The sequence below is a fragment of the Nanorana parkeri genome, unplaced genomic scaffold (genome assembly GCF_000935625.1).
Source record: "Nanorana parkeri isolate BGI_ZX_2015 unplaced genomic scaffold, ASM93562v1 scaffold407, whole genome shotgun sequence".
NCBI classification, from domain to species: domain Eukaryota; kingdom Metazoa; phylum Chordata; class Amphibia; order Anura; family Dicroglossidae; genus Nanorana; species Nanorana parkeri.
The window spans coordinates 852,827-877,460 of NW_017306675.1; the positions used below are offsets into that span (position 1 = coordinate 852,827).

At 36.7% G+C, this 24,634-nt stretch overlaps 1 protein-coding gene across 1 annotated transcript in view; it reads left to right on the forward strand.

The window, feature by feature from the left end:
- GLI3 (GLI family zinc finger 3) overlaps positions 1–24,634 on the forward strand; it is a 227,807-nt gene that overhangs the window by 166,138 nt on the left and 37,035 nt on the right. Inside the window, exons 7-10 of the mRNA XM_018559622.1 lie at positions 1,405–1,606; positions 14,030–14,246; positions 17,385–17,498; positions 18,302–18,442. Of these exons, the coding sequence (XP_018415124.1) occupies positions 1,405–1,606; positions 14,030–14,246; positions 17,385–17,498; positions 18,302–18,442 (674 nt within the window). The remainder of the gene's footprint in view (positions 1–1,404; positions 1,607–14,029; positions 14,247–17,384; positions 17,499–18,301; positions 18,443–24,634) is intronic.

Consider the following 24,634-nt stretch of genomic DNA (forward strand, 5'->3'; position numbering starts at 1 on the left):
ATATAGATATACATGTATATCTATATATCTATATCTATATATTTTCTTATGGGCTACTCAAATTTCTCAGTAGCAGAAGGAATACGAGGTTCAGCAAGAAGGATGCAGTTATCAGACAGTAATTCTTTATATAATAATGCAACAACTTGCTGAACAAATTAATCTAATTATACCTCCTGACTTTGTACTTGTTAGCACACAGTAAATAAAAATAATTGTAGTTTTTTTTTTCCTTTTAATTTTTTCTAACTTTAGCATTTGTGGTGCAGTTCTTTTTAGTCAATGTAACAATCTCACTGACTCATCTGTTTATCACAGGGAGGATATGTAGATGCCAGCTTTGAAGTAGACGCTCCAACATTAACCTTTTCTAGTATTTATGGTCTTTTTCTAATTGAAATTATGGTAGTGATGCCAGGGTCCTGAAAGGATGTTAATTTTTGCCTTGAAAAGTCTAATGTAAAATGAAATGGTAACTAAAATAAACTGTAAAATATTATGGATTTTTCTTAGTTATTGTTTACTACACTTTCTGCTAAAAAAAAAACACAAAAAAAAGGCAAAAGTACATTACTTTAATTTGTTTCTATCTGTATTAATGCAATTTTTCTATTTATTTATTTTTTTGTATCTGAGGTCTTTAGTCTCAGTGTGCAAGGCAAATAAAATGGGGCCAAGAAGCATGTATCTCAATCTGAATGTTGGTATATTTTCAGCTCCACTCGTTTTCTAACAACGGTACAGGCTTGTTGGTTAGGCCTAAGCAGCACCGTTTCATTGTTTGCAGTGAATTAATGATGGGAATGTCGCTGCAGCCGTCAGATTCATAAATCACCAGAAATGAGAGGGCTAATACATAGAAGTCTTATCCTTTTGTTTAGCAATTTATCATGTTGCTTGCACATTAATAAACAGAGCTCCCCTGAGGAAAGCTTTGGAAGATACATTTTTCTTCCTAATTTTCCTCAATTGTAGCTAGTAGATCACAGGTGGAAAGTGAAGGCACTTGTCAAAACCACTCGCTGTTCTGATCCTGTCTGTAGAGAACAGGGGCTGCACCGTAGTAATAATAATGTCTTGTATAAACACATCACCTTTTACATCTGCACTTTTTACGAAAAATATACAGGTTTCTGTCATAAAATTGTAGCATTGTTTTACAGTCTGAAATGAAAAGTGGCCTATAAATTGCTATAAAACAAATTAGCTTCTGTATTAACACTCAGCAAAGAGCAGTTCTGTGCAGTAACCCATAGCAACTGAACAATTTTGTCCTGGTTTGCATACTATTAGTTGCATAAAATAGATAGCGATAATAGTTCTAAACCAGACCTTAAATTTCTGGAACACATTTTGTATGTATGTTTAAATGATTTTAGTTTTAAATTCCTCACTTTTCTTTAGGTTCCAGGTACCCCAGCCCCAGACTGACAGCAAGGCCAAGCCGAAAACGGACGTTGTCTATATCCCCACTCTCAGATCACAGCTTTGACCTGCAGACCATGATTCGAACATCTCCAAACTCTCTAGTTACTATTCTTAACAACTCACGAAGCAGCTCCTCAGCTAGTGGCTCTTATGGACATTTATCAGCAAGTGCAATAAGGTGAGAACACATAAAATACAATGATATGTTATTATCATCTTACTTATTTTGTTAAATAAATAACCTTTATATGAATCTTTAGCGTTTCACATGTCCTTTTGTAGCATTCAGTGCCGTAGTTGGAAAAATATAAAGAATACTTATTTCACACTCATACTTTTGACTTTCTAATATATATTTTATTGGAGTTAAGAAAATAGATGTCAGTCAGCAAAATTAGAATGTTAGAAGGTATAAAAATGCACAATATTTGAAGAAAACAGCATGCATTGAGTTGAACAATATTCTTTTACATCCCCCTCCCCATTCAAACAGTTTTCCATCATCCCTGCTCCTGTGTATGCTCCAATTTTCCCTTACCTTCCATTTCTTCTCTCTTGATTTGTGAGCAGGAATTTGTTAGATTTAATTAATTCATAGCATAATGCATAGCTCTGTATCTGCCTCTTTGCACATGTGACATTTCATGACATCTGTGGGAAAATGCTTTTTCCCACTAAGATCTCGCAAGATCTTGGAGAATACAAATGAGATCTTCCTGGAAGGCAGAGGGCAGCTGTGAGGCCTTCACTACATCACCAGTGCTTATTAAAGAAAGCGGGATAAAAAATTCAGTGAGACTGATGAAGGTTTTAATATACTCCAGGAATGGCAAAATCTGCCATTAGGTATATTAGTCTGGCCCAAGCCGTTTCAAAACATGGGGGAGATCACTAACGGAGCATGAACTCCTCTTCTTGCACGTCCAAAGTGATGGCCTTTATAGGCCTGTAGAATGATGGGAGCTTAGGTAAGCCTGGAAATTAATGGTAAAAGCCGCGCTGTGTGAATGAGACCGCAAAGTGTCAGATATAATAGATACTGACCTTGAAGTAATGTGATACAATGTGTAAAAAGTGCAAAACAAAAAAGAAACGCATGTATATAACATGCACCTTAGTGTAAATGTAATTGCTACAAAATATCCATAATGAAAAATCAAATGCACTAAATATTAACTGTGAATCAATGTGATGCAATGTGCAAAGAATACCGACAAGAAAACCGCATGTGTGTAACTTGCACTCCAGTGAAAATAATAAATGGTTAAAAAATGTCCATGATCCTGGATCTTCAATAGTCCATTAAGTAAATAGAAGATAAAACATTGGATGTAGAATAAACTTAGTCTCCTGTGACCATCAACAGAGAAATCTTCTGGAATGCACCTCACCTTTAGCAGAGACCCACCAGGGTCTGTATGCGCTGTTCCTCTAATTCGAAACAGGTAAAGGAAGCACCTGATGCCGAATACCTTCCAGTGATTACCTCCTCTCAGGTACAGACTGTCTTGCAGTCTCAGGAATTGGAAGCAGACAGTTCATCCGAATGGCCCATGCATCAGATAAAATAAAAAGTGGAAACTCGTAGTGCAGATGGTTTTAAAAGGATACTAGACATGCGAGGTTTCACATCATTCACTAAGCCTGGAAATTGCTTTCTGAAGGTGCCCATACACTGCACGATTATCGTACGATAATCGTATGCGATCGGGTTTTCGTACGATAATCGAGCAGTGTGAACGGAGACGTGCGACCGTTTCTACTGTACGGTCGCACGTCTTCTGTCGAACCAGCATGTTCGAAAACCAGCCGGGAATCGTACGATTCTCGGCTGGTTAGAACGGTGCTCGAAAGACAAATGCTGAACGGGCCGGTGTGTGCACGCACACTGCCCGTTCAGCATTGCGGTCATCGGAAGCCCGCCCCTCAGGGGGGCGGGCTTGCGATGATCGAGAGTGCGATCTGCCTGTCCAAGATAGGCAGATCGTACGTTTTTTAAATCCCTTTACAACCATCGCAAGACTAAAGTCTTGCGATGGTTGTACAGTGTATGGCCACCTTAACAAAGCTCACAAAAAGATGTACCGTGCAAGTTCTGTTGGACTACTTGATATGTCTGTTGTGGAACAGTTTCTGCCTCTCCTGAATGTTATGTAATGAAACCTTTTTCAGGCATGGCATTTTCAATGTCTAAGGCATTAGCAGGGTTACAATCTGAATGTCTTTACTAAAGGATGTAAATACCTGCATCTATCAGGTATTTACATTCCAGCTGTGCAAATCATATAACTTGATGTCAGAAAGTATGCCGTAGGACAAAATGCAAACTATTTTCTTGCAGCTATGTAAGCAAGAATAAATGGTTATGATGACTTTACTCATTAACCACTTAAAGGCCATGGTGTTTCACCCCCTTCCTGGCCAGGCCATTTTTCAGTATTCAGCGCTGCGGTACTTTGACTGATGTTTATTCTGTCATGCAGCAAAATTGGCCATAGGCGCCGCTTTAAACGTATTTACCGCTCATCAGTTTAGTGTCATCAGTGATTGATGGCCCTAGAATTATTGTTCTCACTGCGACGTTCGCGGTGATATGTAACATGTGCTGCATAATGGGCGCAATCGTCGTTTTTGTACATAGGCGCACCCGGCGCATGTTTCCGTGTGTATGTGGGGGGGGCGGGGTACTTTAAAAAATTTTTTGTGTTATTTTGTTTAATTATTATTTCTGAATATTTTTTTAGCTTCTTTATTTTTTTTAAACTTTTTTTTTTAGACTTAACTTTATTGCTATAACAAAAGATGGTGCCATAAATTATCATTCAGTTTTACCAGGCTAAATATTTTAAATAGACTTGCATTGTTTATGTTACAACCAAATCGAGAAGCACTCGAAAGTAGAACTGTAGCCAGGCTAGGAACAATCACATATTTACATATTCTGAAAAGCAGTAAAAAACAAACAAACTCCAGGCATATTAAATTTTAAATCTGTGCAGTTGGGCTACCCGCACACTGAAGGGATACATTCTAGTTTTATTTTAGGGTTTAAAATAAAAAAAGATACACTCACCCGAATAATAAGTCAGTTACTCTTGCAAGAAAATCCTGCATAGCACATCAGCCTAATCTTCTAAAATATAGCTTTATTGATGTCCATGAGAATAACCCAATTGTAAAATCTTCTTCAACCTTTCACGGTATTGTTCTCATTGCCACTTGGTATACTTTTTTGTTCAAAATTATTTGTGTAGCTCATTGGAACAAATAAGTTGCATCCGTTCTTCTTCTTATTTTTTTTACTTCATTTTATGTGGTCTGTGTAAATGTCACTGCTAATCTTATTAGAGATCTACAAATTTTGAAAATGGTTCTTCACTTGCTTTGGAGCTTATAGCTGTGCTGTATAAATTAGTGCTTTTGTTTATAAAGCAGCTCTATGGCAGGGGTATGACCATACCACATTACCACAGTGTTATAATTAAGATTTATAGGCCTGTATTATGAAAAAGTGCAGTGAAGCTATATTAAGCTGATCTCTTTTATAAATATATCTAAAAAAGTCAAAAAACTACATTCCCTTTAAATGGCTTGTGCTCTAGGCTATATGGCACACTGCAACTGAAGCCCAAGAAAGGATTTTTTTTTCGACTCCAGAGCATAACTGAAGAGTTATTACTGACAAAAGTAGAAACCACGAAATTAGCAGCTGGTTTACTAAGAAGCCGATGATTCCACTACTCAGATCTGATGAAGTTTAAGATCAGGTGGGGTTGGGACAAGTGAGTTTCCCCACATCACAAATGCTAAATTGTTCATGTGATTAAACTGGTCTCTAGCAAAACAAATGTTTTTTGTTCTAAAGGATATAGATAAATTACAAATGTCTGCATCCTGTTAGTATAGTTACCCTATAGTAAATGAGTTGCCTAAACAAGATTGTATTACAGTGGAACAAGGACATTGCAGATATTTTTATAACTCTGATCACAGCTCTGGGTAAATTCCACAGCTGTGACCAGTAACTGGATGACCTTGTTAGCATAATTGCCATAAAGTTTGGTTTTCATTATAAGGTCTGTAATACTTTGTTTTATTATTTTAAGTTAGCTATTTGAGACTTCTCATCTTTATGAAATTACAAAGCAGCTTGCTGACCCTGCTTGAAATGCAGTTACTTTATGGAACTTAGTCTGTAAAAAATGCTTTAAGGCAAAGGAGTTGTTTTTTGCCCTGTTTGCTGTGTTTAACACCTCTATTTTCTGAAGCGTATTTGTCATGTACATAAAGTTAATCCTCAACACACTGACCTAATAAGGAATGGAACGGTGACTAATTTTGATTCATACTAGAAATAAAACTGTTTATACAAGGAAAATAACAGATTGGCAACAGTAGATGCACCTAGACAATGACAGGTCTCAAAAAGGAGCTAATGTGTTTGCACAAGTGCATTACATGTCTGACCCTTACATAATATTATGCTTTTTGTGTTACTATAATATATGTAAACATTACATTTGTTACATTTTAAGCACTTTATCACTAATATTGAAAATCACCCATTTTGGCGTTGCATACATGTTTACTGCCTGCTATGGTGCAAGCATCAAGATTTGGCTGCCTATAAGCTCAATATTAACCTCATTCTTTGAAGCAATAGGATACATAGAGGTTAATTTATGAAAGGATTAGCGACTGTTTACTCCATAAAGTTAATATTCACGGAGCTTAATGAATAAGGTAAATCTGTATTTTCTTTCTTTTTTTTTACATGACTGGATGATTGATGTGAACACAGATTTACCTTTATTACTAAGCTCAATAAACATTTTCTTTGCTAAGTGAACAGTCTATATTCCTTCAGGAAATCAACCTCATAGTATATTTAAAATTAGTCTTTTGGTTCTGGACCACAATAGTCACATTTTTAAGCTTAATAGGACAGAACTCAGAATATTTACTGTGCTTAATACAAATATCAAGAGCCTAAATTTGAGCCAATCTGTACTGTGTAGAGAGAATAAAAGTATCCAACAATAGCCAATACACAACTCAAATTATTCTGACACAGCTATTTGACAACACTAGTGTAGCCCCGGGATGTCAACTAGATCAGAAAATGTTTGTCATTTTCTTTATACCTTTTCAGATTAACCCAATACCTAATATACCCCACTAGTAGCATCTTGCCCCATTCACAGTTTAGTCTGCCGAAAAAACATTACTTCCATGGCTTTATTGTTCAAGCAGGAATAATCAGGTGTCCTTTAAGGCACTTGTGTATGCTTTCCAGGGAAAATGCCAACAATGTCATCATTATATTTTTAAAGGGGTTAAGTGCAAAGCAAAATAAAGGCACTTCTGGATTTCTTCCAAAGGTGTAAACATGTTTATGTTAATTGAGAAATAGGGAGAATTTAATGTCACAGAGGGAATTTATAGGCATAGATTAACAGAGAAGGATTATTTGAGCATAGTGTAAACATTGTCCTGCTGCCAGTAAGATCTGAATGAGCTGCCCATCTTCTCTGCTTTATAAAAGCATGTTTAGGCTTTCCTCTTTTATATAAAAAATTGCTAACTATAGTGTTATTCTGTCTGTATACATTGGAGAATGTCTAAACCTAGCCATACATGCAGAAATTTACTTGCATGGCCCAACTAAAAATTTTTAGGTAGACTTGTTTATGATCAAATCTGTTGCGATTTGACACTGCTGAATGACCAGATCTGCAGGAATACAAAAAGGCATGATGGCATACAGCACTGTGGTTAGTGTACCACTGGATTTGTATCTAGCCTAAACGATATCTGTGTGGATAATGGTCAGACTGCAATGGAATTATTGACATTAAGGGGTTTATTCACTAAGCTGCCGCAGGCGGCCGAGTGAATAACCGACCTGAACGCTGTTCGGCTATTCACTTCAGGCTTGTACGGCTGATTTCAGCCGTATATCGGCTGAAAATAGTCGTACATCGGCTTGCTTCGTGTGGCTTCGGGTCAGCCGATCATGCTCTGCATGTTCGGCCGACCCGAAGTGCAGAAGGAGTTCGACTCCTGGATCGGCTAAGCCGACATCTGGATCGGCTAAGCCGAACCTCCGACAGGCTACTCGTTGCTGTTCGGCCTATTCTCATAGATGCCGAACAGCAGTGAGTGAATAGCCAAATGCCGCAGAGCCGCCCGACTGTTTTCTATTGGCCGGGTGGTTCAGCTGCCGTCAGAATAAAATAAAAAAACACCATAGGAATGCATAGCTAGATTCCTATTGGCTATTTCACTTTGCAATAGCAAACTAGCTACTGCACCCGCCCTCTGCTGCTGTCAATCACTAGAAGGGGACCTGATGGAGAACTTCAGGTCCCCTCTGCTGATAGCTAGTTTGCTATTGGTTATTGCAAATTGAAATAGCCAATAGGACTGTAGCTATGCATTCCTATGCTATTTTTTTTTCTGATGGCGGCCTGCGGCTCCGATGTCATAAGAAAAAAAAACAGAGTGGGGAAAGGTTTACTGAGAGAAAGTGTTTCTATCTCCCGGGCGGCCGGGAGCCGCTATCTAATAGCTGGAGACTCCTGTGCGTCGGGGAGAGTAATGATAGATCAGTAACAGATGACAGATGGTAAACAGGGACGCTGATCTGTCTCTGCAAGTGGCCAGAGCCAGCCGTGAGATGATGGCTGGCTCTGTTCGGCCAGCTTCACCTTTCACCTCGGCTCAGTCGAGCCAAGGCATATGCCTTCGGCTCGACTGAGCCACCCGGCCAATTTCTGGAGCTGTGCGGGTTATAGGGAATAGCCCATACAGCAGCCTTTCGGTTCTACTGAACCGAAGGGGTCCTGGGGCCGAAGCTAGTCGAAGGATCAGCTGAAGCTACGGCTAGATCCTTCGGCAGTTTTGTGAATAGACCCCTAAGTCTACAACTACTGTCCTTTGCCAGCAATCAGTGTGTATGTACTGTATACACCTGCAGTGATGTGCTAAACTCAGAAACAACTAAACAGATAAGATTATTACAACTTTATATGGCACATAAATAAATAACAGCACAGTAATAGCCAGTACATATATTTGCCCCATATACTGCCTCTAATTCTAATGCAACTGATTGCCACTGAATTACCATTTTTAGGAACTACTGTATGCCTTGGCTTTAATTGATAATAGATTTGCTCTTTGCTTTACAACTCTGCATTTAATGCTAGCTATTTAGAAAATAAAAAAAAACCCTCTCAACATCTCGTTATCACATACAGTATACAGTATGTTTAGTTTTTGTAGATACATTTAACAGACATGTATTGGTGAACATGAATAATTTTAATTTTTACTGAAGAAGAAAAAGTCAAGATGCCCATAGACTTGACATGACAGTTACTCAATCATATGTCTGTGGGGATAGATATACAGCTGTCAGCTGAGAACAGTATGTGGATATCTTAATAAAACTATGCTGATTGCGCTCATTGCTAGAGGGTTTTGTTGGCTTTGTTCATTAGGTAGAGGGTACATGTGGTGGATACCTGCAACAATTACCTTGGGTTACCATTTACCAACTTGCAACTAAGTAATTTTGTCCATTTGATCAATGCTTGCCAGGGATAAGGAAAGACAAGCCAATGTGCCATAGCCAGGGCTTGAAAAATTTTAGGGTGTCCCACCAGTCAGTCAAAAATTTCAGCAGTCAGCATGACCGGACTATAGTCTTGCAATTTATGTTAACATTTTTGGGGACAGATAGATCTTTCTTTTGGTGGTATTTCATCACCAGTGGGGGAATTTATTGTTTACTATATAATGAAAAAAGTACTGTAAATTTCGAAAAAAATATGTTTTCCCTACATTATGTTAAAAAACATTTATTCTTACTCATATTTTTGGTAAAATATAAAAGATGGGGTCACATCGGGTAAATAAACACCAAACATGTCAAGTTTTAAAATTTCTTGCACCCGCAAAAGCACAAGAAACGACCACACTGAAAATCAGCAAAGGCAACACTTTAAACGCTTTTACTGCTCATCCTTTTAATGTTATCAGTGAATAATGGCCCTAAAATTATTGCTCTCACTCTGACGTGCGCGGTAATATGTAACATGCACGGCACAATAGGCGTAATCGTTGTTTTCGGATGTAGGCACACCCGGCGTGTATATGTGGGGGGCGGGGGACTTTAAACAAATTTAATATTTTTTATGCTTCTTACATTTTTTTATGCTTCTTTATTTTTTTATTACTCTTTTTAATTTTTTGTTTACACTTAACTATAGCCAATTTACATGACAGGTCCTCTTTATGGAGACATCAGTCATCTCAAAGACCCCTAATTTCACCTAGGGATCCCGAGAGAAGCTCATGAAGAAGAGATCTGCTTCAGCAGCTTCTAGAGCTGGAGAGTGACAGTAGAATGCGGAAGTGATGTAATATACATCACTTCCGGCATTCGGGGATGGAGAGGAGAGCAGAGGGAAATCGTGTACTGAACTTCCTTTGATGTCCTGTCACAGAGCAGCTGTGCCGCACTGGGCACAGCGGGTCTCGGGACCGGCAATGGCAGTGACAGCTGCTGCTAATACAAGCGATCGGGCGTCTCTAAAGATGCCCGAATCGCTTGGATGTAAAACTCCCGGCCGGCCGTTTAATTACAACAAGCAGATTTTTCAAGCCCTGGCCATAGCCTATGCACAGATCAAATATTGTGAGTGTATTAGATTTGTTAAATGACAGTGCATCAAGAATAGTGCTGGTTGACCAGTAACAACAACTCCCAAATCAGCTTGCATTAGTAAGCCTATTACATTGGTAAAAGCTAAATTCTATTTTATTTTTTTTTGCCATTGGTTTCTGCATACCAGTGCTTTTAGCATGGTTCGTAAATAATCTTTGTATGTGGTTGGGCATATTCATGATTGATTGTTTTCAACAAACAGCTGTCACCTTATGCCTCTGAATCATTTGCTGCTCTACTTGTCTTTCTTTTCATTCTTTTTATGCTAAAGCGATTGTACAATGTCAACAAATATGCATTAAAAATTGTAAACATTTACTTAATATAAATATACAAATTATTTATAATTATATTAGTATATACATAATATACTGATGTCTGCATAAAGAGGACCTGTCACACCCTATCTGCTATTACCCTATCTGCTAATCTGCAAATTTGGGGTATTTACATTTTTTGCGGCTTCACAGGCGAACGCAATTTTAAGGCTTGACATGTTTGGTATCTATTTACCCGACGTGATCCCGTCTTTCATATTTTAAAAAAAATTGGGTATTATATTATGTTTCTGTGCACTAAATTTTAATTTAGTTTATTTTTCCTACAGGTTTGATGCACCCAAAAACCGTGCAACGTAAAAAAAATATATATTTTATCATGTGTGCGCAAATAGTAGGAAAATGCCCCGGATGGCAAGTGGTTAATGCTGCGCAGTTTGTTGCTAGTTTTTGCTGCCTGTTTTTTTTAGCTGTCAGGGCCATATAGGCATCCAGAAATAAACAATAAATAATGGCACAAGGCAGAGTTATTGTTACAAAATACAAAGTTGGAAATTATTGGGAAATTTACCTAAATTTACTTTTTATATTAGGCGTGTGAATAAATGGTAGCTTTTGCAAAATAGCATTAAACTGAGAAAATAAATATTAATCTGTGCTGTTTTAAAAACAACCTATTTTTCTTCGTTGCAATAAGCACAGGCCGGTCTTCCAAAGCCATGTATGACATTGTTTTTCCTGTGTTTTAATGAACAGAACAGGGTAGTTACACTTCGTAATATATGTTCACTGAAAGGAAGAGGGAGCATTAAATCATTGTGCTCTCTGATGAATGGTTTGTACTGTACATTGAAGAATAAATTGAACAAACTGGCATAGAAGTCAGTGAACATGAAATCAGCTATTAGAAGGGAGCTTGTGAACAAATTCTGAAGCTGATATGCATCTTTTGATTAATGCCCTATCAATCATCCGCAGTGGTTACCTTAGCAAAGTCAGGCTGTAATCATTCATAGCTCCTTTCAGGAACACTGGCAGGGACTATGGGCTTGTAATAACAGAATATTATTACTGATTTCCTACTGACTCTTGCAGAGAACAATTACTGTTCCCCCATGTTTGGGCTTTGCATTATAAAATAAAGTAGCACTGTGTAAAATAAAATAAAAAAGCTCTCTTCAAATAAAGCTAACATTCTCTGAGGGTATGTATAAGCATATTCTTGTCTTAAATGGTAATGTTGCTGAAATCAGTTTAACATTAATTACTTATAATTACTTTGAATAAGTCCCGTTTTAGGCTGCACTCGATCACAAAAGTCAAAATAATGTTCATTGTCAGAAGTATTTGCCCTAATGAGTTAATTTGCTCTGAATTATAGATGTGCATTTTTTCACTTAATATTACTAAAAGTAAGTTGCATTCATTCTTCATTAAAAGGGTTGCCAGTATGCAGACACAGAAAATGACATTTAATTTCTAAATTACTTCTCTTTCATTCAGCTTTATAAGTACTAATTTAACAGAGATGTGAAGTGTTACAGAGATACCAGTAGTTAAGCAACGTTTAAATGGGGTCAAATTCCTACACAATGCAATTTCTGAATGAGTGTATGAAGTCTGTTAAAATAGATACCGGTACATTAACAGCAATTCTAATAGGTAGCTTTGAGGTAGGTCAAAATTAATGGGGTTGCATTACTAAGGGAACTGGGAATTTTCACACTCCAAAGTGAATGTTCACTTACATCAGTGAAAAAGGCAAATCTGCGTTCTCTTTAATTATCAAGGTTATCTAATTATCTATTAAACTAGACTTAAGTCATGTGTCTTAGCTTGCACATGAATGGTTATTCAAATTATACCAGTAGTTGGCAATTTACAAGTTATGGGGGCCGCTAACATTACCAAAGGGCCGCCTATGACGTTGGTGCCTAACTTACTTGTGAAAATACTGTACCAAGTGGATGTGTGTCTCACGTGAAACATGATTATTAAAGGTCTGATAATTTTGGTTTTATGCCTGTTTCACAACATTTCTTGCATTTCCTTAATTGTATAACATAAAATTATTTTGGTATGTAGTATATAAAAATATTTAGGTCACATAGAATACACACATTATAAATTGTAAATATAGATTTGAAGCTTATTTATCCAGTATATAATTATAAAATAAAGTCACATTATGTAAATTAAAGCTTTCTTAGTGAGAATATGTATAGAACTAATAATGTTGAGAAAAATCAAGAGCTTGATATAAGAAAAGCATGAATTAAATATTTTATTCCTTATCTTGTTTGGTATTGAAGTATGCAACTGAGAACAATTTATTTGAAGAGAGCGCATAAAGAGTGGTATGGCAATGCCGCCTTGCAGAGTGAAGTCTTTATGCCATAATATAATTTCCCCCAGAATTGAACTGTAGGCTCAGAAACACAGAGGACTAATGAAGTGATGACAGGTATTAGCATGCATAATGGGCTTTAATAGACATTTAATGATGTTAAACTGAAAGAGAGAGAGAGACGGGATCTCCCATTGGAATATCCCTTCACTGAAACATTGATCAGCAGTCTTGCAGTAGATTTCAGTGCAAAAAGCACTGACGGAAATTCTTTTTAGGTGACATTCTGGCTGAGCAAATTTTCTATTGTCTGAGAAAAAGAAATGACTGATATGACAAGCAATGCACACAAAACACATTTACCAATTGATTTTCCTTCTTCATAATGTGAATAGGAAACGTGTATATAGAGATTCCTTTTTCTATGATAAAATAAATCTCTTCTTAGACAAGCTGACTATGGAATCCATTAAAAACTTTCACTATTAGTTGTGGGTTTTTTTCATTGTATGGAATGTATTAACATTTTATGGTTGATTGACTTAAGGAGTACAGACTGTTCACTTATCAAATCTTCATCTAGTTTAGTAAATAAGGTGAAGCTGTGTTCAATTAGAATACCAAATCACAAGGAAAATAGCAAAACATTGTATATTCTTATTTTGGACATGATTGGATGACTGAATTTCATATATCCTGGGTTTTTTTCTACTTCCCATGTGATTTGGTATTCTGATTGAACACAGCTTCAGCTTATTTATTAAGCTAACTGAACAGTTTCCACTCTTGTAAATGAAACTCCAAAAAGGAGTGGGAGCACACTGAAGCCTGCACCTCGTGCATACATTTGACCGACAGAGGTGGAATTGGAGTGGTGAATTCTTGGTGCTTTTTGGATATAGTTTAGTGGATTGCTTCAAAACATAGCTGGATGTGTTTGCACAAAGTATAACTGGCTATAAACATCTGTAGGTAATAACACTGTGATTTATCGGTACTAGTTGGATTTTTATGGACACAGATTTCTGTGCGGCTGATTGTACAAGAATCCACTAAACTAGCTACAACAAGCCGACTCAGTATCTATAGTCATAATACAGCATAGTCATAAACCATATCATTTATATATAATAAGAATGTGCTTATTGTAAGAGTAAAATAGGTTTGATGTACTTCATGTATTTTGCCAGTTCTTTTCCTAATTCTTTCTCCTTTTCTCTGTATTATTTTCTCTCTTTATAGCCCGGCCTTGAGTTTTACATACCCACCTACCCCTGTGTCCTTACAACAGATGCATCAGCATATATTAAATCGACAGCACAGCATCGGATCAGCATTTGGACACAGTCCCCCACTTATTCATCCTGCACCTACGTTTCCTACTCAGAGAACTAATCCCGGCATTCCCAGTGTGTTAAACCCTGTCCAGGTCAGCGTGGGCCCAACAGAAGTAACACAGGTGAGATTTTACAGCAAGATCTGCAGCAGGTTAAATAGCATCTTGTGCAAGCAGGCAGAGCAGTAAAACTGGGACACCAAAATGAATATGTATGTGCAATTGCCATGCATTAAATGATATGTATGTCTTTAATTTTAAAAAAATCCTAACAATAGTCAGCAAGTGTGCCACCATTATTAAGGTGCCATATTGTACCTTGTAAAGGAGAACATTTTGTTTCAGCTGCCTGAACTGTATGGGGCTGGAGTACACAATCCTTTAGTGCTCCTAAATAGATAGATGACTACAGGGTAGGATCTGCATTAGGCTAGCTTATAATAAGTAATAGCCAACCTGGTGCAGATTACTTTTCCCTTGGCTTCATCTGGTGCATGGGCATTTCTTCTTCTACCTAAGAAAGACAAGGCCAGGCTGCTATAGCAACACTAAATGGGAAAGGATGCTTAAATAAATGGGAATGTAGAATGATTTTGTGTGTGTGTATATATATATATATCTATATATATTTATATATACATATATATAGAGAGAGAGAGAGACACAATTAAATATATGTATGGTAATGATGATTTTAGTAAACTCAATAAGTACTGTTACATATGCATGTTATATGGTCTTCTATTCAGCCAATAGGATATGCTATTTATAATCTCTCTCCTCTTCTTACCACCTATTGTTTAAAGACTGTTTTATACACAGCCAGTGCTGTTGCATACAGAGGGCTGATTGATTTCTCGGTCAGAGGTTTGAATAAAATAAAGCAGGTTTAAAGGCAGGCAGTGTCTTTTGCTAACTCACATTGTTCTGGGAATTCTTTGTCATGTTTTCAGTGTTTCTTTGTAAAACACAGTTTGTATACTTACATCAAAAAGATAAAACAATGATTTTAGGTAGTTATGAATTTAAAAAGATAAATAAAATCAATCCAGAATAATTTTTCTGTTATTTATCTGGTTTTACAGAATTACATTTCAGTTAAATGTGGTTAAACAGCCTGATAAAATGTGTGCTTATCATTACAAATTGATAGAGAATATTTTTGGTTTGGTTTGACATTGTGGTTTGCACTCATGTATCATGTAATTTTACCTGTCCATCCCAGGTTGCAACTTCAAAGCACGAGGATGGATTGTTCAGGAGTTATGTAGAGCACGCATTATACTCACATATATCATTTCTGTCTTAGTCCTTTTTTTTTGGTATGTTTTCCTATGTCATGTACATCTAACATTATGCACATAATTATAATAACATGTGATTCTACCGGGCTCCTAATTAACTGTCAGTTCAGGTCTACTGCCTCTTTTTTTCTCCCCTAGTAATGAACAACAGTAGACACCAGTCACATATCTATGCATACAATAGTATCTATCAGTCATTGTAACATATCTTCCAACATTTCAGATCACCAATTGGAGATGCTGTCTGTAACAGGCCGGTTTGCATTTGCAGTTTTAGACATAGACATTTACTGTATACGATAGACTTGAACATACATTTTTACATAGACACATATAAAAAATCATATGCACAGAAAATATTCCTTGACAGTTAATATTGCAATATTTCATTAAATATAGTTTGATTAAATATTATTTAACTTAATATCATTGATACAAACAGTTGAATACTCTCTAGGTTTTCTGACACTGTGGCCATTAGATGTGTTTTTTCATTGTAAGTTCTGCCTAATATAAGAATTATCACTGCAGTGCAAATCTGAGAATGAAGTATCTCTGTTACTTTTGTTTCTGACCTCTCAGAGCAGCATTGAAGTCAGGAAATGAGGACATTTGTATTAATATGTAATCATAATGAGTGAGATTCCAATTTTTTTAAACATTTATAGTGAATACTGTTAATAATTAACCTTTGTGACATAATTAAAGTTCTAATGTAATGGAAACAACACCAATATACAGTATATTTTACTAAACAATAAAACACAAGGATTACTAAAGTGAAATGTAGTAAGAAAAAAACAGATGTATGTATAAAAATCTATAAATTGAAAACAACATCTTTATTTTACAATCTATTTAATACTGGGTGCATCTATAAAATTTAGTTTGCAGAGCACATACAGTATATTATAATAAGAAAGTCTAGCACTGTATACGTGTTGGTAGATTCTATAACTAAAGAATCTAAGTTGTCCTCTGTCTGGTAGAAGGAAGGGAGGAGGTATGGCTCTTCTCTGAATCGTTCAGGTGTGTGTATACTTTGATCTACCGTTCTACTTAGCTGTATTTTGCAACAGTCACCATTGTAATACTATGTAGAAAACAACAGTTCTGCTGGCTGAAAGTTGTAACAAATGAAATACTGAAATGCATTATTTCATATTTCCAGCTTTAAAAGAAATGTAAAATATTTGTAATATAGAAATAAAATATGTAAAAAAAACACACAGCAGATCCTATACAAATGATTGAGTATTTCACTTTAATATCAATATGTAAAATATAACAGTGCTTTATTTGAAAGTGTTCTTATAAAACAGTGATATTTCGTCTGTATGCATCAGTGAATAAATTACCGCCATCCTTAATTGAAAATCAGGCTACTGGGCCATTAGTCTACACAAATAAAAAGAGGCCAATATGTACTTTTGGTGATTCCACTGGGTATCTATTTTTGGTGTTCACCTATTGCCAACAGGCTCCTCTAGAGATTATCCTTGTTCACATTCTCCCACTGCCCCAATTCACTTATCTTTAGTAAACCACCCCCAATATTTAACACACTACAACTTCACAAAAATGGCATAACAAAATGAAATTACTTTTAATAGTCCCTACTTATTAATGCTTTATTATGCTTTCCAAGTACATGATTGTTTTAGTTCATCAGCAGATACTTCAGAGCATAAATATGTCTTGGAACACCTAAGTCAGCAGTATACCATTTACTCTAAACTTCTATTCTTAAAAGAAAATTGTTACATCTTAATAGTATAAAATGATTTAAAAATATGGAACATAGTCAGGTATAATTAATAGTAAAATAGTATAAAGGATTTGAGCACAAAACCAACAGTGTAGCCATAGTCTTCACCAGTCTTACCATACTCAGGTAATAAAAATTGATTTCCAGCACAAAAGTTATTTTTGTTTTCTTAATGAACATTTTAAACAGAACAAGCCTACAAGTGAGTCAGCTGTGAGCAGTACAGGGGACCCAATGCATAATAAACGCTCCAAGATTAAACCTGAGGAAGAGCTACCAAGCCCAGCTGCTGGATGCATACAGGTAAGTGCAATACTTATACTAGTTTAAAAAGGGAACAGTAAGAGCTGTAGCAGTAAGAAGATTCATACATCATGGTTAACAAAGTGATTTTAATTGCTTCTATGAGTTAGCGTATGTATTCATATTTTCAAAGCTAAGGAATATGTGACTTGAATTTTGGCACCACTTACCATGACTATAAGTGAAGGAGGAAGCTGAGCTGTGAAGTTTTATGTGGCATGTAAGAGACAGTAACAGGAGTGGTCATTGAAATTCACCTTATGTTGTGTATCTGATAACAAGTAACTTGGATGCCAGCTGTATAGACCCCTAAAACAATTTTACTTTATGCTTCCCATCCCACGTCAAAAAAAAATAGAAATATTTAGTTTTGCTTGATTTTATTAGCTTATAGCTTTTACCTCTTCTTGATGAGCCTTGCATAAATCTTATGTGTAAGTTTATAAATTTGACTAGTAGCATATTGTCGCATCTTGTTTTATTTCTCAAGATTTATGTATGTTGTGTTTTTATTTCAAAATAACGTTAAAATTATTTCTTGTTGATGGCCTCTTTACATCTTTACATTAGGATACATTAATTGATATAATGTATATACTTGTGGGTGTTAAAAATATATTTATCCTAAAAGCATACATTAAATAAAGTTGTATTTTTATGTTTAATCATCTGATTCATTTAGTAAAAATGTTAAGTATTTAGTTACAGTTAAACATAGCCGGTCTCTGGGTTTTCTTTCCATTGAGATGCAACTTCCCCCTCCTTCTTAGTTTAACATTCCCATCTTTTAACTTTGTGTCTAGGATCAGCCAGATGGAATGACTCTGGTAAAAGAGGAGGGGGACAAAGATGAAAGTAAACAAGAGCCTGAAGTAGTCTACGAGACAAACTGCCATTGGGAAGCCTGCTCCAGAGAGTTCGACACACAAGAACAGCTAGTGCATGTAAGTTAATGGAATTCAGGAACTGGGGTTTGAAAGCTATGTGACCTTTTTCCATTGAGGTCATGGTCTTTGACCCTATGCTGAGTCAAGTTTCTTAGCCAGCAGCATTGCATGCTGGAGAGGACTTTATGAGTTTTAGAGTAAAGGGAAGTCTTAGCTGTGGTGCTTGACCTGTTCAGTCAGCTAAAGCTTACTGCAAAATTCAATAAAGACTTCAGCAGAGAGTGCAATGGCTCTGATCTTGTAAGCCAGCAAACATAATTTTTTTTCTGTAGGAGACTTTGATGTTTATTGAGTAATAGTAAGCTGAACATGAATTAATACTAACCTGAAGCCAGGACTTCTTTTATAAACCTAAGCAGCTTTTTCATCTTCACAAATTTAATACATTATTAGTTTTGTTAAAAGAAGATGGTTTGCTTCAGGCAGCAGATGATTGTTGACCCTCATATCCTTTGGACCAGCTTTTGGGAACGTAACTATGTCTTCATCCTAGGGCAGAACATCTGAATAGTGTCTGACCAGAGCGCTATAATTTATTTCTATTGCTATGGAACATTAAGCAATTTTACTTTGTGAAAACAATAGGGTTTTTGTTTTTTTGAGAATCCTACCCTCTTTTGATCCTTTTTTTAAAATGAATAATATAGAGGTACAAGATCCTGTTTAACTCACTGTTATTGAGCCTGGGCCTAATTTTGGTGTTTAAATTTTTCCTGCATGTTTATTGGCAGGCAACACAAAGAAAGAAAGAAAATTGGTATTGATAGGAAAGAGCATGGCAAAAGCTGATGATGGCCCTTTAAATAAACCAGCTTGTAAAGAAACGTATTTCTATCTGTTTTAGCATAATTTCCGGTTGTTTAACTCTGAAATGCTTAAGTGATGACTCTTAATAGCTGCATATTTACAAGCAGAGAAGAAACAGTAGGGCTCACTGGTGCTGATTTATTAAAAGAGTGAAATATTTTCACATGAAACATTCATATAGCTTAGTGAATATGGTGCAACTGAAGGCAGCCGTGTGAATAACCGACCCGAAGTGAGCCGAACATTGTTCGGCTCTTCACTTCAAGTTTGTACAGCTGATTTCAGCCGTACATAGGCTAAAATCAGTCATATATCGGCTTGCTTCGGCTGTCTTTGGTCAGCCAAACATGCTCTGCATGTTAGGCTGAGCTGACGTGCAGAAGGACTTCGACCCAGCCGATCCAACATCTGTGGCATTCGGCTCGGCTATTCTGCTCGGTACCTTCGTGGTACCGAGCAAAATAGAAAAACAGTTTAAAAAAGTAGAAAACGATTGGGCGGAGCAAGCAGTGACAGCTAGCTCCGCCCAACTGTTTCCTATTGGCCGTGACCCACCGAGTTCTCATTGTAATGACAATGCACAGCTGCCAGTAGCAGGCTTTCGGCCACCAATGGCCCACCTCAGATTTCACCTCGGCTCAGTCGAGCCGAAGCATATGACTTTGGCTCGCCCAACTTCGGGAGCTGTACAGGCTATAGTGAATAGCCCGTAAAGCAGCCCTTCGGTTCCCCTGAACCGAAGGGCTGTGGCGGCCAGAGCTAGCCGAAGGATCAGCCGGAGCTACGGTTGATCCTATGGCTAGCTTTGTGAATAACCCCCACTTTGTGAATAACTCCCACAGGACTATACCGTCACCAGTCTTTGATGAACTGAAAGATCATGACGGGGTAATCCTATCATCGGTCGGGAAGGGGTTAATGAAGATGCTTAGTTTTATTTATTTTTTAATTTTACTTTTTTAAGAGCTACTAACAAAAGTGAGATCACATGGCTGTTCACTTCCCTGATTCTCAATGTCTTCTGATTGCCTCCATTGACAACTGATAATGGAGAAACACACAGACATCATAAAACTGAATAGAATCATGAAACTGTAGATCCATTTCACTCTGTGAATCAGTTTAAAAGAAGTGATATGATTGGTGCCATGGGTCCTGTCAGATCATTAATCTTTGCATGCTGTGATAGATATAGTTATTTCTGTGATTGCCTTTCTTTATGTGGGTAGGGCTTGTTTATATTATTACAACTCCCTGAAGCTTACCGTTGTTTATTTTTTATTGCGTTATCAAGCTATTAAAAAGTCCATTCATTTAAGTGAAGAGTACAGTTTTACCAAACATTTTTGTTATTTAAGGTTATAAAAAATAATTTTAGTAGCCTGATAACATTTTCAGTTACTGAAAACAATTCCATTTTTTTTCCTTTCCCCTATAGCAACAGTGTTGTAGACATAATTTTTCTGAGACCTAATACCTCTACTGCTGGCTTAGTGCCCCTCAGCAAAGAGCTTGAGGTCAGGTCACAAATAGTTTTAGGCATGAAATATGACATCCTCAGCAGTGTTCCTAACCTGACTACAAACCTGCACAGTGCACTGCCTGCGATTTCTTTTTTGGCAATGGGGCCAAATTGGCAATCCGCAACAGATTAGATGTGTATAATATTGCCAGAGCTGTCAGATGTAGGTGACCTAGAAGGGTTCTGGCTTTCTACATTGTGTAGGGGACTAAAGGAACTGTCATTTGATAACAAATGGTTCCAGTGTGGTCCAAACCTCTTGCATACTGGCAAACTAATATATGGGCTATTAATCAGGAAAAAGGCAGTGGACAGATGGACTTCTGTCTGCTGAAAAAGTTGTCAAAGAGTGGCAACCTTCAACCATGATTTTTACCTAATGGTGACTAATCTATAGCAAGAGACTAGACTGGACGAACCTGCAGGGAGTAACAATGAATGAAAGTGCTTTCCCCTGCCTTATAGGAGGGAGTTGTATGCTAAAACACTGCCATGTAAATTAGTGGGAAACATGTTTGTTTAGCCCAAAACAAAAATTGAATATATTACAGTTTACTAGTCCTTAGATGTGATGGCTCCATTATTTGGCCTTTTCAGTTTTTTTTCCTTTATATTCACCTGTGATCCTCGCAGTAAAACAGTTACTGTCCTCAGGTGACAACACTCACTGTACTGTATGTATGCAGAAAGAACATTGTTACCCTAAGCTGCTCTGGACTCCAAACACCCCCCTTCCCTCTTCTCCATTACATAGTGAGGGTGGGTTTTGTAGTTCAAAGAAGATAGTTAGGAAAGCTAATAGCATTGTTTGATATTTCAGTACAGTATGCACAAAGTTAAAGGATATCGGATTACTATCAGGATCCAACCGTTTTTTCAGTACTTTGGTAAAATGTTCTTAGCTTGAAAAAAAAAGAAAACTAATACAACCACCACATCTAAGGACTAGTAAGCTGCAATATATAACATTTTTGTTCTTGGGTGTCAATATACTTTTATTTAGTAGAGTGATTTGACAACCCCGATTTGTTTTTCACTATCACAGTACCTCTCACAGTTTGCAACCTCTTGTGTTATATCCGTTTTCTTTGGAAATTTCTAACTCAATTGGGTTAATTTAATAAAGGGGAAAAAAGGGCTGTTCACTTTGCAAGGAAATTTGCACTTTGCCACGGAAGTTTCCCCTTAGCTTAATGAATGAGGTGAAGCTCTGCTGACTTCCATTGTCCTATCAAATAAAAAAATATATATATATATATATTTATTTATTTTTCCTTGCATGTGATTGGGTATTCTTTGCAAAGTGACATTTCACCACATTCACCAAGCTAAGGTAAAGCTAAACTTCCCTAGCAAAGTGCAAATTCCCTTGCAAAGTGCACAACATATTTGACTTTAGTAAATCAACACCATTATGCCACAAAGTGTGTAGTAGGTAGCTAAGAAAAGCTTAAGGTATAAACACAGCTCATGGCCATGTAGGGTGTTTATTATTATTCCATTTGCAACCTCATTAATAAAAAGGACGAAAATATGCTAGGGAAAAATATATACATTTTTTGTGCAAAGTTATAGGCAGAAATAAATTGAAAGCAGTTTTGATTGGCAAATGTATATAAATATGTTGCATGTTAGGAATTCACCATATATGTTTAAATGCAAATCATTATTTAGAAGAAATATATGACCAAATATTGAAAAATCAATTACTGATAGAATGAAGCTTTCATGATACAGTAACTGCCGGACAAGGTGTTTTAAACCATTTTACTCCCTGTCTTATTTATTGTGCCTATCAGTTGTCACTAGGACATCCAGTTAATAGCAGAATTCATTATTCTTCATGGTTCTCTATCTAATATGTGACGGTGCTGGTTTCCTGCTGAAGCAAGTCACTATCTATTATTGGTATCCTTCCATGGAATGGGGTCTAGACTGCAACTGAGGAGTTTTGCTGAGCAGTTTTAAATCCTGACAAGACCTGCCTGTTTTTCTGACTTTGTTATTGGATAAGCTGCTGAAATCTGAAGCTTCTTTCACCCTGGTGAAGGAGCACAGAAGGGTAAGGAGATTGTGCAATAAACATTATTTGAATGATGTTACATGCCCACAGAACTGCTCGTTGGAGGTTTTTTGTTTTTGGCTTTATTCTCTGGAAACTCTAGATTCTGTGGTGTGCAAAATCTACAGGAGTTTAATATTTTTTTCAAGAATCTGCAAACACCCTAACTGGCACCAATAACTATACTCAGTTCACACATCTTCTGCATTATGATGTTTCAACAGACAACTGGACCATTATTCATAATTTGGCTGTATCGTCTCATGAGATGGTATAACTACAAAGACACAGTGACCATGGAGTTTATGTGAATATGTCCAGAGATTATTAGAAGAAAATATATTTATAACTAAGGTGGTGTATAAAGGAAAACGATTGTGCAATACTCTGATAAAAGAAAACAGCTAACTGATTGTTTCCCCCAACTACAGTTTACACATATTGATTGGTACAGAGCCACTTAATATAAATATCAAATTTTTGACAGTACTTTTCTATGTTGGTAAGGGAACTGTTTGCATACATTATTGTAAATGATTAATTTGTCCCCCTTCAAATAATACAAATCCTACTTTTTGCAGTGTGGTAGTTCTATGATATAGTTTTTTGATAGTTCAAGGGTTCAAGTGCTTATATATACTGTACAGTACTGTGCAAAAGTTATAGGCAGGTGTTAACAAATGCTGTAAAGTAAGAATGCTTTCAGAAATAAAAGTGTTAATAGTTTATTTTTATCAATTAACAAAATGCAAAGTAAATGGACAGAAGAGAAATCCAAATCAAATCAATATTTGGTGTGACCACCCTTTGCCTTAAAAACAACATCAATTCATCAACTCTTCAAGGCACACTTGCGCACAGTTTTTGAAGGAATTCGGCAGGTTGGTTCCAAACATCTTGGAGAATTAACCACAGATCTTCTGTGGATGTAAGCTGCCTCAAATCCGTCTCCTCGTGTAATCCCAGACCGACTTGATGTTGAGATCATGGCTCAGTGGGGGCCAAACCATCACTTCCAGGACTTCTTTGCGCTGAAGATAGTTCTTAATGACATTGGCTGTATATTTGGGGTCGTTGTCCTGCTACTGAATGATTTTGGGGCCAATCACACTCCTCCCTGATGGTATGGCATGATGGATAAGTATCTGCTTGTATTTCTCAGCATTGAGGACACCATTGATCCTGACCACATCTCCAAGTCAATTTGCAGAAATGCAGCTCCAGATTTGCAAGGAACCTCCGCCATGCTTCACTGTTGTTGCCGTCCTCTTGTCGTGGACGAGTGGATTTTTCAAGCCCTGTATATATGTATATACTAGTGGGGTCAAGGTTTCTTTATAGACAATGAGGGAATGCAGAGTGGTAATCCCTCTGTGTATTATGGAAGAAGCAGGAAAAACAAGACAACTCTTTTGTTTTGGCTATGTGTTTAGATGAAGCACTGAGATCTTGAGGAATGCTGAATTAAGTTTTACTTGCTTAGAAGAACATTACATGTATGTATACAGCATTGTGTAGAAGACACCATCTACCATTTGAAGAGATCTATCTCAGGAAAGCAGAAAGTAAACATATGGTATCTACATTTTATAATATGTTACTGACACAGATTTACCCAGCTCTTTCGTACTATACCAAAGCCTTTGGTGTAAAATGCCGAGCGGCATTTGGCTCGGCTATTCTGCTCAGTACCTCCGTGGTTTCCGAACAGAATATAAAATAAGTGCAAAGAATGTGAAAAAATGATTTAAAAAATGATGAAAAAAAGAAAGATAAAAAAAACAATATATATATATAT